This window comes from Lynx canadensis, chromosome B3 (assembly GCF_007474595.2).
Source record: "Lynx canadensis isolate LIC74 chromosome B3, mLynCan4.pri.v2, whole genome shotgun sequence".
In the NCBI taxonomy this organism is placed as follows: Eukaryota; Metazoa; Chordata; class Mammalia; order Carnivora; family Felidae; genus Lynx; species Lynx canadensis.
Genome location: NC_044308.2, coordinates 61,695,915 through 61,713,251, shown reverse-complemented (window position 1 = coordinate 61,713,251; position 17,337 = coordinate 61,695,915). Strand labels below are relative to the sequence as shown.

At 38.6% G+C, this 17,337-nt stretch overlaps 1 protein-coding gene across 3 annotated transcripts in view; it reads left to right on the top strand.

The window, feature by feature from the left end:
• CHP1 (calcineurin like EF-hand protein 1) overlaps positions 1 to 17,337 on the top strand; it is a 44,634-nt gene that overhangs the window by 15,316 nt on the left and 11,981 nt on the right. For 2 of the 3 annotated variants that reach the window (XM_030318452.1, XM_030318454.2), the window contains 2 exons: positions 5,540 to 5,620; positions 10,250 to 10,377. In XM_030318452.1, coding sequence (XP_030174312.1) covers positions 5,540 to 5,620; positions 10,250 to 10,377 — 209 coding nt within the window. The remainder of the gene's footprint in view (positions 1 to 5,539; positions 5,621 to 10,249; positions 10,378 to 17,337) is intronic. The other variant, XM_030318453.1, reaches the window with a different exon arrangement.

Here is a 17,337-nt window from a genome sequence, read left to right as displayed (position 1 = left end):
GATTACTATAGAAAATTGGCATGGGTTTGTTTGTGGTTGCTTTCACCACAGGTCTTTCCTGGATGGAAGGGCTGACTTCAAGTCCTCTATTCTCTGAGCAGGGCCAGTTGGTAGACCTCACTTTAGGGTATATGGTCAAGGAGCAAGGGTACAGATCCCCCCCTCCCTTCTTCCTTTTTTTTTTTTTTTTTTAATTTTTTTTTTAACGTTTATTTATTTTTGAGACAGAGAGAGAGCATGAATGGGCTCCCCATTCATGTCAGAGAGAGGGAGACACAGAATCTGAAACAGGCTTCAGGCTCTGAGCTGTCAGCACAGAGCCCGACGCGGGGCTCGAACTCACGGACTGCGAGATCATGACCTGAGCCAAAGTCGGCCGCTTAACCGACTGAGCCACCCAGGTGTCCCCCCCTCCCTTCTTCAAATAAAAGGACTGTGTTCCTCAGAGGCCAACTTCTCATATTTGAATTCAGCCCTGCCCAGGTAGCTCTTTCCATTTCTTTCCTAACAGATCAAATGGTTTTATATTGTTAAGATGGGCGTCGGCAGCATTGGGCAGCTGGCCTATTCTTTAAAAATTCCTGTAATTACCCTGAATGTGGCTTCCCTTACCTGGCAGTCCTGAGTGTGATGCCTTGCTGAGATTCTGCAGGGCAGAATGGCTCTCAGCTGTGTTGCAGCCTTTTCGTGGGCCCTCCTCTGACTACTTGTCACTACATTTGCACTTATTTTCTACTTCCAGAATTTGTCACAGTCGCTTGGTTACTAGCACACGCCTACCACCCTGATTGTTTATGTCACGGATATATTCTGATAACGTGTGTGTTTCTGCTGACATTTCAGGGGGTTTTAGAGAGTGAGAGAAGGTAAATGTGTGTGTGCCCAACATATTCAACCAGAGGTCACACGTAGCCTTGCAGATTAGCCAATCTGGCCCTGGAATGCTGCAACAACTAACAAAGTTTAGATTTGGCACTTATTGACACTTTACATGAAAATAATTCTATTATGGAGAGCCTGGGTGGCACAGTTCTTTGAGTGTCCAGCTCTTGGGCTTGGCTCAGGTCATGATATCATGCTTTGTGAGTTTGGGACCGACACTGGGCTCTGCACTGATGGTGCAGAGCCTGCTTGGGATTTTGTCTCTCCCTCTCTCTACCCTTCCCCAGTTTTGCACAGACACTCTCTCTCAAAATGAGTAAATAAACTTAAAAAATAAAGTAAAACATTAAAAACAGAAAATCAGTCTATTATCAAGACAACAACAACAAAATTATATTATCAATTTAATTTAAAATATTAATTAAATGGGGGTGCCTGGCTGGCTCAATTGGAAGAGCATGCGACTCTTGATCTTGGGGTTTTAAGTATAGAGATTACTAAAAAAATAAACTAAAATATTAATTACGTGCTTTAAATAATGGAAATTATTTCTGTGTTAAATATAAATAATAACTTATTTCTATTATATCACTTGAATATGGAATGCTTTTACATTTCTTAATATGTTCCCACAAGTGTGTCCTATTAACAGATTTTAATGTCCTCATTATGTATAAGTCATCTAAGCATCGACCCAGGATCCTGAAATACAAACAGTTTACTGTAAGGCTAATTCTCCAAGTAAGAGAAGGAACCTGTACAGTGAAGATCAGTGTAGAGGGCTGGCACTTCTGGTTACTAAAAGTCTCTCAAACATCACTGTGCCGGTGAAGGTCTGGAAAACCACTCTCACTGGGAATTTCTTGGCCACAAAGAATTCTGTTATATGGTTCTGTTCTCAGACTTGCCTACTTCTAATAATAATATCTTTTCTTGAGGTACCTGGGTGGCTCAGTCGGTTGAGAGCCTGACTTCAGCTCAGGTCATGATTTTATGGTTCATGAGTTCAAGGCTCACATCAGGCTCATTGCTGTCAACACAGAGCCCACTCTACATCCTCTGTGCCCCCTTCTCTCTCTGTCCCTCTCCTGCTCAATCTCTTTCAAAAATAAATAAACATTAAAAAAATATCATATCTGGGGCACCTGGGTGGCTTAGTTGGTTAAGTGTCCCATCTTGGATTCAGGTCATGATTTCGTGGTTCTCTGGGTTCAAGCCCTGTGTCAGGATCTGTACTCAGGATCCAGCTCAGAGCCTGGAGCCTGCTTCAGATTCTGTGTCTCCTTTTCTCTCTGCCCCTCTCCTGCTTACACTCTGTTTCTCTCTCTCTCTCTCAAAAATAAATAAACGTTAAAAAAAAATTTTTTTTAACGTTTATTTATTTTTGAAACAGAGAGAGACAGAGCATGAATGGGGGAGGGGCAGAGAGAGAGGGAGACACAGAATCAGAAGCAGGCTCCAGGCTCTGAGCCATCAGCACAGAGCCCGATGCGGGGCTCGAACTCACGGACCGCGAGATCGTGACCTGAGCTGAAGTCGGACGCCCAACCGACTGAGCCACCCAGGCGCCCCAAATAAAATAATAAATAAATCAACATTAAAAAAAATTTAAATATATATATATGTATCTTCTCTTAAAATATCTTTGAGGAATATTTTCCTAGGTATGAGATAGACTATAATATTGGCATGCTTTTTTAATGTACACACAAATTTTGAACAAGATCTTACATGTAGAATGTGTACTGCTTAGAGGATATATTTTTCTCTATTAAGTTTGTGTTAGTGGACAAATTTAAGAAGTTGTTTTAGAGAAATTGCCTTGATCTCCATTCTACTATAGAACAACTAATAAAAATAAACTGTATATTTATTTAACAGTTTACAAACGATTATTTTCTATTCTTTCATTTTCATTTTGATACTATCAATAGTATTCCTCTTGGTCTTATGGAACTGCATTGTATATACAATCTAAATTCCAGGAGTAGAATTTTTTTAAAAAGTGTCAAAGGACAGGGTTAGGTCTTACTGACATTGGAAGTCCAAGTCTAGATCCCCTTTGAGACTGAAGTTCAGGCTTGGTTGTGTACTCTCCACCTGATACTAGACCTGGTATTTAAACTGTGCCTTTTTTCAGCTAAAATTACTTCAGCTTGTTAGACATTAAACTGAGGTATGTGGCTATGAAATTCAAATGAGCCTTAATCTTTATTTAGAAGGAAGTAGTTATTGTTTCTTAACCTGTGTCAAAGAAGAAGAACCACCTTGGTGATAATGTGGACTTTGTATTACAGAATACATTATGTAATAAGAGCTTAGTACGTTTGTTGAATTAAATAATCAAGACCTCCTTAGTTTCCTTTATCTTTTATCATCCTAAGCAACCCAGTTATCTTAAGAATCGCTGCTTCTGGTTCATTCATTGATATAAAAATTATTACCCTAAGGAATCAAGGAAAATTAGAATCCAGGGGTGCCTAGGTGACTCAGTTGGTTAACCGTCCCACCCTTGATCTTGGCTCAAGTCTTGATCTCATGCTTCGTAGGATCGAGGCCCACTTTCAGGCTCTTTGCTGACAGCATGGAGCCTGCTTCAGATCCTCTCTCTCCTTCTCTATCTGTCCTCCACTGGGGCCCGTGCTTGCTCTCTGTCTCTATCTCTCTCAAAATAAATAAACTTAAAAAGAAGGGGGGTGGGGGTGAGATTAGAATTCAGAGTTATTGTTCCAGAGCTTTGTGCTCAGTTCCCAGGTCAGTTTCTACCTGTGTCACCACCAGTTGTGCTGGAGATGAGCTTCTTGAATTAATTCAGCACCATCTAAATGTTAAACCATTCTAAGAGGAACAAGAGCATTGAAGGCTCCTGGATAAAATAGGGACATTTCATTAGCACTTAGTACAAAGCAGGTAGAGGAATAAGGTCTCTCTCTTCTGTTAGTAAACATCTTGAAGGCAAGAATCAGGTTTATTCAAGTTTATATTATTCTTTTTCTTTACTTTTTATCTGGAAATTGTTTTCTTTTCTTTTCTTTCTTTCTTTCTTTCTTTCTTTCTTTCTTTCTTTCTTTCTTTCTTTCTTTCTTTCTTTCTTTCTTTCTTTCTTTCTTTTTAATGTTTATTTTTGAGAGAGACACAAACAGAATGCGAGTGGGTTAGGGGCAGAGGGAGAGGGAGACACAGAATCTGAAGCCGGCTCCAAGCTCTGAGCTGTCAGCACAGAGCCTGACACAGGGCTCCAACTCACAAACTGCAAGATCATCACCTGAGGTAAAGTCAGACGCTTAACTGGCTGAGCCACCCAGCACCCCATTATCTGGAAATAATTTTAAACTTACAGGAAAGTTCCAAGAATAATGCAAAGAACTTTCACATACCTGATACTCAGATTTAGCAGTTAACATTTTGCCACATACTTCAGTGTGTATTTCCTATTGCAAGGACATTCTCATGTCAAAGTCAAGAAATTAAGCATTTTGATATAGTACTATTATGTAATTCCATGTTCTGTATGGCCTGTATTCCATTTTTACCTATTGGTTTAGTAATATCCTTCATAGTAATGTTTTTCCTAGTTAAGGATCATGCATTGAGTTCAGTTATACATTTCTTTAGTCCCCTATAATCTGGAACAATCCTCTGCCTTTCCCTGTCCTTCATGACATTCATATTTTTGAGGAATACAGCACAGATATGTTCTAGACAGCTTTATGTTCTTGGCACAGGATATCAGCTAAGAAGTTTTTAGAAAATACTTATTGAACATTTTTGGGGAGAGCACCTTTCTTTCAGCAAGTTTAATATGGGAAAGAAGTGTGTGTTTTTTAAGAAAAAGAGCATGTGCTTTGACATAGGGACTTAGATTTAAATCCTGGTTCTGCCACTTACTACTTCAGTAGCACAGGGCAAGTTACTTTATCTCACTGACTCTCAATTTCCTCAGCTCTAAAAGGGTACAGGTAAAACGCCTTGAAGAAACGAGATAATGTGTATAAACAGAGTGACACATGATGTGTATATAGTGAATGGCAGCTAATAATACTCACTTCAGTGTAACTTCCAAGCTGTGAGAAGATGATTGCCCTTGCCAGGTTCGAAACTTAAATACTTCTCTAGCTCTGAGTCGGTAGGAGAAATGGAAGAAGAGCCAGAATCGGAGCAAGGAAGTATGAAAATCAGTTAGTTGTCACATTTTATTCTTTCCTTGGACACTGCCTAAGAATTCCTTGCCTTTCACAGGTGCTGTAGATCTCACCGAGAGTACAGAATTTTTGCTACCTCCCACAGACTCTGTGTTGTTTAATACTTTGCGTTGCTGTTCACTCTCCATACCTAATAAACAAGTACAAAATGGTAATGTTCAAAGAATGATTTACAGGGACAGCTCAGTATTTGTTCGTCAGTTGGTTTATTGACGTAACTTGTGTGCTGAATTCACTGGAATGTGGCATAGTCAAATCTGGCCTCTTCCACTCCTGAGTTGGTGTGAGAAACACTTGGCAGCTACTAAAGTGCAATTCTTTGCAGTTATTTGGTATAATTTGCCACAGAAGTAAATTCCATGAGGTAATGATCTTGCTAGGTTGTACTCTGGCATGACTAAAGGAGTTCCTGCTAAGGGCCAATAATCTCTAACTCAAGGTGATTCTCTTGGCAGCCGGGAAGATTTCCAACGGATTCCAGAACTTGCCATCAACCCACTGGGGGACCGGATCATCAATGCCTTCTTTCCGGAGGGGTGAGTCCCTGCAGTTGTTGGGCTTCCTTTCTGAGGCTAATCTGAAATAATGATATTGGTTGGGTCATCTCAGATCCGTGATCCTCTTGATTATACTGGGCATCCTTAACTTAGTCATATCTAGAAGATCTCTTCTCTTCTACCCTCCTTCCCATTTTTAAATTTCAAATAGGTATATAAGCCTGTTTTCAAACTTCTGTCTTTAATCTATGTTTATCTTTAATGTAAAACTAAAATTTTTTAAACTTGTATTTGGAAATAATTTCAAATTTATAGAAATTTGTAAAAATTGAAAATAATACAAAGAACTCCCAGACTTATCTGTTGTTACATTGTTAACATTTTGCCTCATTTGCATGTGTTCTCTCAGTTCAAGCCAATGAAAATATAATCAAATCGCATATGTAATTAGACATTTTCTAGTACCCACATAAAATAAAAAATAAACAAGTTAAATTAACTTCATTAATATATACTTTATTTAACCAATATATTTAAAATATTATCATACGATATATAATCAATATTTTTAAATTAATACATTATATTTTTTTAATATTAAGTCTTTGAAATCTTATGTGTAATTTATACCTACAGCACCTATCAGCTGCTGGAATTAGTATAAAATATTATGTATTTTATTCTTTTTTCCAGCTTTTTTGAAATATAATTGTCATATAAACATTGAATAAGTTTGGGGCGCCTGGGTGGCGCAGTCGGTTAAGCGTCCGACTTCAGCCAGGTCACGATCTCGCGGTCCATGAGTTCGAGCCCCGCGTCGGGCTCTGGGCTGATGGCTCAGAGCCTGGAGCCTGTTTCCGATTCTGTGTCTCCCTCTCTCTCTTCCCCTCCCCCGTTCATGCTCTGTCTCTCTCCGTCCCAAAAATAAATAAACGTTGAAAAAAAAAAATTTAAACATTGAATAAGTTTAAGATGTACAGCACAGTGATTTTATATATGTATATATTGAAAAATGATTATCACAATAAAGTTAGTTCATCTATTTATCACCTCACATAGGGACTGTTTTTGTGTAATGAGAACTTTTATAATCTATTCTCTTAGCAACTTTGAAGTATACAATATAATACTGTTACCTATTCTCACCATGCTATGCGTTACATCCCCAGAACTTATTCATTTTATAACTGGAAGTTTGTACCCTTTGACCATCTTCACCTGTTTCTCCCATTGCCTATTTTATCTCAATAGATCAATCATATGCCAATTTTTATATCCTTTATAGCACTCCCCCCCACCCCCACTCCAATACACGATCCACTCTGGGTCTGTTGTCATGTCTCTTTGGCCTCCTTTAATGTGGAACATTTTCACAGCCTTTATTTTTCTTTTACAACATTGGCTAAGGATGCAGTTCTCTCCACCACACACAGTTTGTCAAATAGATTTAGGTTGGTCTAACGGCTTTTGATATGCTTCACTACTTAATACACTGCCATCAAAGTACTGGGTAAATATTTATCCATCTGATTAGGTACTTTTTTCTGAATAAAGCTTATTATGTATTGTTTTAAGTAATCTCTTTAACAATTTCTTCCTGGTTCCTTGTAACTTATCTGTATGACCCAAAAGGACTTTAAGAAGTTCAGCTGTTGCCAGTTTCTTAATAATGAGACTAAGTGTCAGTGAGGATACTATCAGATAAAATACCTGGAGAGGAAATTTTAGAACTCTGGACTGGGAGCAAAGGAATTTGCAAGTTGTGAAGTTGGGCATTTAGTACATTTGAGTAACAGAGGGGAAAGACTAGCAGCTAGTTTATTTGAGGACACGAATCTAATCAAACTGAGACCTGCTCTCTTCAGATTCATGTTGACCATGAAGAATCTCCTGCCTGTCTTCATTTTCTCCTTTTTCTCTCCCTGAGAAATTACCCTGTTTGTTTCAGGTGTGGTTTTTGTGCTGAATTCTTGCATTTTTTTCCACTTCCTCTAAAGTCCATACCGAACATTGACCCTGTCCAGAGATAACTTTCACAACTGTGCTTTGTATCCAAACATTTTGGAATGAAAAGTAAGCCTAGTAGAATCATTTTGCCAACAATTTTTTCAGAGTTCCATGGTGACCATTGATTATTTGAAGAAGCGGTTCTTGGGAAGCTGTTTTATAAGGCCCAACCACCTTTGTTGTGACTACAGTATTGGCTGCCATCCTATGCAACATTCTGCTAGAGACAGTAGGCAGGTGCACATGAGGAAATTGAGGCCCACACTGGGCTACACCACTAAGCTCTTAACAAGCTTCTCTTCTGCTTCTTGCTGTTAATAAGATACAGAGATTTGGTTTCTGGGTTTTTTGTTTCTTCTCTATTCTTACGCAAGTGGAATTTTTTTTTAATGAGATTTTTTTTTTTTTAATTTTTTTAACGTTTATTTATTTTTGAGACAGAGAGAGACAGAGCATGAATGGGGGAGGGGCAGAGAGAAAGGGAGACACAGAATCGGAAGCAGGCTCCAGGCCCTGAGCCATCAGCTCAGAGCCCGACGCGGGGCTCGAACTCACGGACCGCGAGATCGTGACCTGAGCTGAAGTCGGACGCTTAACCGACTGAGCCACCCAGGCGCCCCTTTAATGAGATTTGAAAATGGAGCATTAGTATTTAGTTTCCTTTAACCTTTGAGTCATATGTCAATAATATATGTACTTATTAACCTGTTTGTTTTGGCATATAACTCAAATCTTATTCCATATTACTTGATTCCTTAGATCTTATGTTTTTTTATGAGATACTGCTCCATTAGCAATATATAGCTAACTTGAAAAACTAATGGTCATTCTTTTGAGTACATTGAGCTCATGAGCTAGCTTTTGAACTCCATCCTTAGACAGTCTGATCAGCGTGTTTCTGCCTGGCACTTGAGAGACTTGACGTATGACAACTATTCAATGGGGCAAGAAAAGAGTGGGATTTACTTTTAGGTAGCCACAGGAACCAGACAACCTATTCTTTCCATGACTACCTTAGATAAGTAACCATATCACATTGGATATTCTCCTTTAATTAAAGAATATTGGGGGCAATGGGATGCCTCAGTTGGTTAGGTGTCCCACTCTTGATTTCAGCTCAGGTCATGATCCCAGGGTCATGGGATCCAGCCCTGCATCAGGCTCCCTGCTGAGCATGGACCCTGGTTAAGATTCTGTCTCCCTTTCCTTCTGCCCCTCCCTTGTTTGTGTGTGCACACTCTCTCTTTCTCTCTAAAATATAAATAAATAAATAAATAACATCGTTCAAGTTTTAGAATTCTTTCTTCTTTTTATAAGTTTATTTTAAATGTTCATTTTTTTTTTTAATTTTTTTAATGTTTATTTATTTTTGAGACAGAGAGAGACAGAGCGTGAACGGGGGAGGGTCAGAGAGAGAGGGAGACACAGAATCTGAAACAGGCTCCAGGCTCTGAGCCGTCGGCACAGAGCCCGACGCGGGGCTCCAGCTCACGGACCACAAGATCGTGACCTGAGCCGAAGTCGGACGCTTAACCTACTGAGCCACCCAGGCGCCCCAATGTTCATTCATTTTTGAGAGAGAGCACGCATGCTGGAGGGGCATGGGGGGGACAGAGGATCTGAAGCCGGCTCCACGCTGACAGCAGACAGCCCAGTGCAGGACTTTAACTCAAGAACTGCGATATTATGACCTGAGCCAAAGTCGGACGCTCAACCATAATTTAGACTCAGGCACCCCTACAATTATTTCTCATAGGGTTACTGATTTGCCTGTGGCATGATTAATTTTCTCTAATTGTAAGTACCAGAAAAGCTTTATATATGAGTATTCCAAACATAATCATGAGAAATGGGGAAAAAAAATCTATCCAGTTATGAGGGAATAATAAAATCATGACAAGTAACACAATTACTTTGCAGACATTTAAAATGTTTCAAAGTGTTTATGTTGATTGGAGACATGCTTAAAAGTTTAAAACAGGATAGTAAATTGTGTATGCATACAGTATGTACACAATTATCCAGAATGCATAGAAAAATAAATGGAAGAAAATATATTAATGATTATAATTGATTGATAGAGCTAGGAATGGTATTTTTCCTTCTATTTTCCCTCCAAATTTCCAAAAATGTATTTATTGCTTTTATAACAAAATATTTATTTTAGAAGTTGCTTTTCCATAATATGCCTTAACCTTAAAATATGTGGTATAGGTGTATGTGATTTCAGGGGAAACACGATAGGTGGCTGGGGAGTCATTGGGTTGACATGGCTAATTTACTGCTCACTGTAAACCCACTACAGCAGTGAGTTCAAGTCCTGGCTTGCCTGATAGTGTAGCCTTGGTGCTACTCAAAATCCTCCTTGGGAAAAGAGATACAAGAAACATCAGTAGATGACTCTGACCCTGCTAAATTCAGTTACCTCTCCAAGTCTGGTTAATTATTTATAATGTGGGAAAAATAATACCTATCTCACAAGGTTGGGTTGATGCTTAATAAAGGTATTTTATGAATCCTAAAGAATCATGCATATGGGGAAAGACCTCGTTAAACGGACTTTAAGGCCACTCTAGCTAAAACTGTTGCCAGCATATTGAATTCCTAGGAAAGAATTACCCCGATTGACATGGTATTCTGTTTGTTCCATTTCCCAATCAGAGAGGACCAGGTAAACTTCCGTGGATTCATGAGAACTTTGGCTCATTTTCGACCCATTGAGGATAATGAAAAGAGCAAAGATGTGAATGGACCAGAACCACTCAATAGCCGAAGCAACAAACTGCACTGTAAGGAGATAAAGTTTTCTGCCTTAAAATATTTGCTTTCATTTCTTACAAATCATGTATTTACTCATTCATTCATTGAAGAAGCATTTACAAGAGTATAGTGATGAAGAGCTCAGACCCTGAAATTAAACTGACTGGGTTTGAATCTCAGCTCTACCCCTTTTTGGCCATGTGATTTTGGGCAAATGACTTAAAAACTTTGGGCTTTGGTTTCCTCTTCTGTAAAATGGGATGTTACGGGATTTCACATAGGGATGTTGTAATGATAAAATGAATTGTAATATGTCAGGTACTTCAAATAGTGCCCGGCAGTAAGAGTTAGCTGCTGATATTATCCTTAAAATTCATAGAATGCTTACCATGTGCCAGGCAGTGTGTAAGTGCTAGAGCAACAACAGTGAATAAAACCCAGCCCCACCTGTAAGGAAGAATGGCAGTCCTCAGCCTATCTTAGAATTTGGTTGCTACTGGGGTAGGAGTAGGGGTAGACAGCTGTCTTAGTGCAAGATTTAACTTTTGTCCCCATGCCTCTTGCCTCCTTTCCTTGGACACTTGTTATATTTCCCTCTGCCCTTGTTGGCTCATGTATGGTATTGCCCAATCCCTTACAACACTTCTCCAGAAATTGAAATTGAATTTCTCTTTTCATTCAACGTAAGTTGAAATTGAGATTGTATTGCATTGATGAGCCCAAGCTTTTCTTGCAAGAGTGTACAGTGGTATTCAGAGAGGTCTTTGAAGCCACAGAATAAATGGGGCCCATCAAGTTTATATTGGATTTTATTGATTTATAGTAAAATAAAAGGGTTTTTAATATGGAAATAAATATAGATAAATCATAGAATATAATGCCAAATTGACATACATTTGAAAGGTGCAGAGCACCTGGCTGGTTCAGTCAGTAGATGTGTGACTCTTGATATTAGAGTCATGAGTTCCAGCCCCATGTTGGGCATAGAGATTACTTAAGAAGAAAAAAAAAGAAACGAAAAATGAAACATGGGTAATTGAAACTGAAACTTTTAATTTATGGCCTTTGGGCTACATCCTCAGATCTCCCTGGCTATAGGACTATAACTTCACTCCTGTCTTGGTAAAGAGTTTCAGAAGCACTGAAATAAATGTTGTTATATAGGACAGGAAAGATTTTTGAACCAAAATAGCAAAATACTATTCTTCTTTACCACAATATCGGGTACCTTACTGAAGAGCAGAAAACTTAAGTACAAACAAAACAGTATAGAAGAAAATAGAACTCTAATGAGTTGTTCTCAAATTTATGGAATACTTTATGTTTGTTAGTGAATTCCCATTTCTCCTTTCAAGACTAAATACTACTTGAGACAAAGCCTATGTCTTAACGTTTTAAGAATTTCAGCATAGGGGTGCTTGGGTGGCTCATTCGGTTAAGTGTCCAACTTCGGCTCAGGTCATGATCTCATGGCTCTGCTGACAGCTCAGAGCCTGGAGCCTGCTTCGGATTCTGTGTCTCCCTCTCTTTCTGCCTCTCTCCTGCTCACGCTCTGTCTCTCTCTACTTCAAAAATAAACATCAAAAAACAATTTATTTTTAAGTTTCAGCGTATATTTAGTACATGTTTGCCTGATTCTGGCATTAGCATAATAGAAAATTTCTTATTCAATGTGGTCAGACCAGGACTTGATCAATAATTGAAAAAGCCAGCTATGGCATGGAATCATAGAAGAGTATACATGATTTAACATTTTATTTTACCTTAAAATATTTGAAAACACATTCACTGCCCAATCTTTTGATGAAGAACTAAGACTTTTTGTTTTGTTTTCATAAAAGTCTGCAGATGGGAGTCGTGTGATGTTTTTGTATAAAGCACATCCATAATGTATAGTCTGGGGTTTCTGGTTGCAGTTTCTTTCAAGTGGAAAGAGAATTTAAAGATACTTGTAAAGCACTCCACAAATAGAATCTTTCTGGTGTTTACATTTTTTCCTTAATCTTTTACAGTTGTTCTGCCACACTTAGCTTAGCAGCAGTTGTTGTTGTTTTTTTCAGTAACTTAATTTTGAGCCTTTCAGAAGTAATCTAATTTTTGTAAAAACAATAACTTTGTTTCCACGTACATGTTTCACTTTGTATTTATTATATAGTTTTATTAAATTAAGTACACATAGCACAGTTTTAGGGCAGTGGATACATCTGACTCTTGGTGACCATCCATTTCAGCTGGTGGAGTAGACACTCAGGTGTTGCCCATTAGCTATGAGTATGCAGTGAGCCACCCCATCTATTCGGACAGTTTGCAGAGGGAAGGGGAGCGTCCATGAATCAAGTGAGTTGGTTAAGGAGAAGACAGTTAAGAGACATTCTGTGCTCCACGAAACTATGCTTGCTTTTCTAATCCAGGATTAGAGGAGACTTTAAAGGTCATCGGACCTAACACAAACCTTTTACCTGAATTCCCTCTCTAGCATGGGCTATAGTTTTTTCAAGTCATGAATTCCTTTGGCGGTCTGGTGAATCCTACTGACGCTATCTCAGAATAGTTTTGAATGCATAAAGTCAAATATGTAGGCTTATGTGCTTCTGTATTATATATTAAATAACAGGATGTAACATTAGAGGCTGTGTAACATTAGAGCTGTCTATCTTTTTTATTATTGAAGTATAGGTGACATACAATATATTAGTTTCAGGTGTACCACATAGTGATTTGACATTTATGTCAAATGCATAATGTCATATGTATGCATGGCATACTTTATGAAATGCTCACCACAATAAGTGTGGTTACCATCTGTCACCATACAAAGTTATTACAATTATTACTGATCATTTTCCCTGTGCTGTGCTTTACATCCCTGTGACTTATAACTAGAAGTTTGTACTTTTTGATCCCCTTCACCTGTTGCTCATCTCCTCACCCACCTCCCTTCTGGCAGCTACTATTTTGTCTCTGTATTTGTGAATCTGTTTCAGACAGCTCTGTATCTTGACTGTGGTGATGGTTACACAAAACTACATAGGTGGATAAAATTGCACAGAACTACACACACACACACACACACACACACACACACACACACACACACAGTGAAATCTGAGTGAGCTCTGTGGATTGTACCACTGTCGATTTCTTGATTCTGATGGTATGTTATAGTTAACGCAAGATATTAAACATCAGGGAACGCTGGTGAAAAGTATATGGGACCTTCCTATGTATTTTTTTTTGTAACTTCCTGTGAGTCTCTACTCTAAGTAAGAAAAAAAAGAAAAAACAGCCAACAGTACATTGGTGAAAGCAATAGAGAAACACATTCCACATGTTTCTCTTTGTGTATTTCTTTCATGGCATTTGTTAATGTAAAATAGATTTTAGAAAAACACTTAATAAAGTCTTTGTCAGTATTTTGTTGTATACAATGGAGCAGTAGGTTAGAATACCCAAAAGGTATGATTATGTGTCAGACCAGAAAGAGGTTCCCAGTGGTCTGCTGCAGGGCTCTTTTCGCTTTTTGTTGTTCATCAGTGACTTTCATTGAATCTGAAATAAGCAAATATATCAAGTTTCTGGTTGACTGTAAACTTGTAGGCATAATGAATACAAGACACCACAGAATCAGAGCCAGAAGAGATACTGATAACCTGAAAAATGTTGGGCTAAATCTCATAAAATGAATGTTTTAAGGGCTATATCTGGGGCACCTGGGTGGCTCAGTCGGTTGGGTGTCAGATTTCGGCTCAGGCCATGATCTTGCAGTCCGTGGGTTCGAGCTCGTCACCAGGCTCTGTACTGACAGCTCAGAGCCTGGAACCTGCTTTGGATTCTGTGTCTCCCTCTCTCTGTCTGCCCCTTCCTGCTTGACTCTCTCTCTCTCTCTCTCAAAACAAATAAATAAACATTTAAAAAATTAGAGAAATTGGGGGCACCAGGCTGGCTCAGCTTAAGTGTCTGACTCTTGGTTTTGGCTCAGGTCATGATCTCACGGTTCATGACTTTGAGCTTCACATCAGGCTTTGTAGATGGCCCACGAACACATGATGTTGATGTTCAACATCACTAATTATTAGAGAAATGCAAACAAAAACTATAATGAGATACTATCTTATACCCATTAGGATGGGTACTATCAAAAAACAAATAAAAACAGAACATAACAAGTGTTGACAAGGATACAGAGGAATTGGAACCCTTGTCCACTGTTGGCAGGAATGTAATATGGTGTAGCCACTATGGAAAACAGCATGGTGGTTCCTCAAAAAATTAAAAATAGAATTACCATATGATTTAGCACTTCCACTTCCAGGTATATATCCAAAAGAATCGAAGGCAAGATCTTGGAGAGATGGTTGTACAGGCAGTCATGTTCTTAGCATTATTCACAATAGCTAAAATGAGAAAACAACTCAAGTGTCCGTCCAAGAATGAATGGGTAGGCAAAAATGTGCTATATAAATACATGGGAATATTATTCAGCCTGGAAAAGGAAGAAAATTGAAATATTCTACAACATTATACCACTTGAGGCATAATGCTACTCATGAAAAGATGCTGTATGATTCTACTTCTATGAGGACTTAGAGGTAGTCAAAATCTTAAAGACAGAAAATATAATGGTGGTTGCTAGGGATAGGGGGAAGGGAGAATGGGGAGTTATTATTTAAAGGTATACGGGGGTGCCTGGGTGGCTCAGTTGGTTAAGCGTCCTACTTCGGTTCAGGTCATGATCTCATGGTTCATGAGTTTGAACCCTGCATCAGGCTCTCTGCTGTCAGTGTAGAGCCCAGTTCAGATCCTCTGTCTCCCTCTCTCTGCCCCTCCCCTGCGTGTGCTCTTGCGCTCTCTCTCAAAAAGAAATAAACATTTTAAAAAAACAATAAAGGTGTAGGGTTTCAGTTTTACAAGATGAAGAGAGTTACAGGGATGGGTGGTTGTGATGATTATACAATGTGAATGTATTTAATGCCACTGAACTGTACATTTAAAAATGGTTAAGATGGTAAATTCTATGTGTATTTTACCGCAATAGAAGAAACAGATAAGTACGTAAAGCAAATTGAACCCCTTGTGGTAAAATTTCTGCCTTATAGACCTTTTACTCAGCAAGCAGATAATAGTAAGAAGAGAAAAAAACTGCAGTTCATTAGCTTTGGATTCCCATAGCTTGATCCAGATATTTTATGCAACACATCTACAGAGTCCTTTCTTTGTAGTTTATTTCCTTTATAAATTGCTGTGGTCTAAGTACATTAGTTCACACTGACCCCAAAGAAAATATTCCAAACATATTTGGAAGTTACTTGGTGTATCAGTTAGGATACCTTTAGCTGACTCATCTGGATTGGACAATAAGTTAAATGTATTATCTCACTTTACAAGTCAGGGGAGGCAAGTGTCAGAGTTTATTGTGTTTTTTCTGTTGCTCTACTTTGCCATCCTTAGGATCTGCTTCATCCAAAGGCATGGCTCCTCATGGTCATATGATGGCTTTCAACAACTAGGCTATGTGTTTCCCTGTTCACATCTCATGGAAATGAGACAGACAGCTGTAGATGAGAGTCTGTTAGGAAGGAGGAAGATCTGAATGCCACAGAAATGGCAAACTTTAGGATGAGATAGAATAATAAAAAATAAAAAAAAATAAAGAATTCTGTTGCAGCCTATCTGTTGAGATCACATTCATGTAATTAGATCGATGAAACCAAACCTATAGGAGAGTCCTGGATGTCTACTTATGTTTATATATTGGTTTTCTCTGAATTTCCCACAGAGCTATGAAAGCAGCAAGATGGCGCTTCCTGGTGTAGACTGAGAGCAACTGAACATTGTATATCTAGCGATATATTTGCCACTAAGACACATTTCCCTTCCATAGGAGGTGTATTACTTTAAAATATGAGTTTCTGGAACCAAGTTTGGTTACGATCCATCTTTTACACAGAACAGGAGCTCTGAGAGCACACTTTGTCTTATTTCTTTCTTATGCTGCAGTGAAAGAATGTCAAGGGAAACCCCCAAGGCTGAACTATACCTAAGCACACATAGTACTACTGCTCTGTCTGTCTTTTGGGAAAGGTTACTAATTGCTCTATCTCCTCTTCAGATCAGTGAGGTTGTAATGTCCTACATGAAAGGTTCACCCCACCTTGTGGTGGTCCAGGGTGTGGTAGGTAGGAGAGAGGTTTATAAACTTCCCTGTTGATGTTCTAATTGTCTTCTTAAAAGATTTCGTTTTTTAATTTTTATTATTTCTTTTTTTAAATGTTTTATTTATTTTTGAGAGAGACAGTATGAGCGGGGAAGGGGCACAGAGGATCCAAAGCAGGCTCTGTGCTTAAAGCAGTGAGCCTTACGTAGGGCTCAAGGTCACGGAACCATGAGATCATGACCTGAGCCAAAGTTGGATGTTCAACCGACTGAGCCACCCCGGCCTCCTAGTGATTTCATAATGAATGATGTGGGAAGGGAAGTAAGTTGTCTGCGTGAAGCTATTTTATTTGGATGATAGGAGTATTGGTAAAGTGGAATTAGGGAAAGTGGCCAAGAAGAAATAGTGAACAGCATATTCACAATAGCTAAAAGGTAGAAGCAACCCAAATGTTCACCAACAGATGAAAGGGTACACAAAATGCATTGTATACACACAATGGAACATTATTTGGCCTCAAAAAAGGAGATTCTGCCACATGCTACTTGGATGAATCTACTTATGCTTAAAAAAAAAAAGTCAAAAGGATAAATATTGTTTGATTCTTCTTAGGTGAGGCTCCTAGAGTAGCCCAAAGTCATAGAGAAAAAGTTGTCAAGCTAGGGATAGAGGGAAATGGAAAGTTATTGTTTAATGGATCAGAGTTTCATGAGGAAGATGAAAAAATTCTGGAGTAGATAGTGGTGATGGTCACACAACAATGTGAATGTACTTAACTGTACATTGTAAAAGGGTCAAAATAGTAAATTTTATGTATATTTTACCAAAGCCTTTT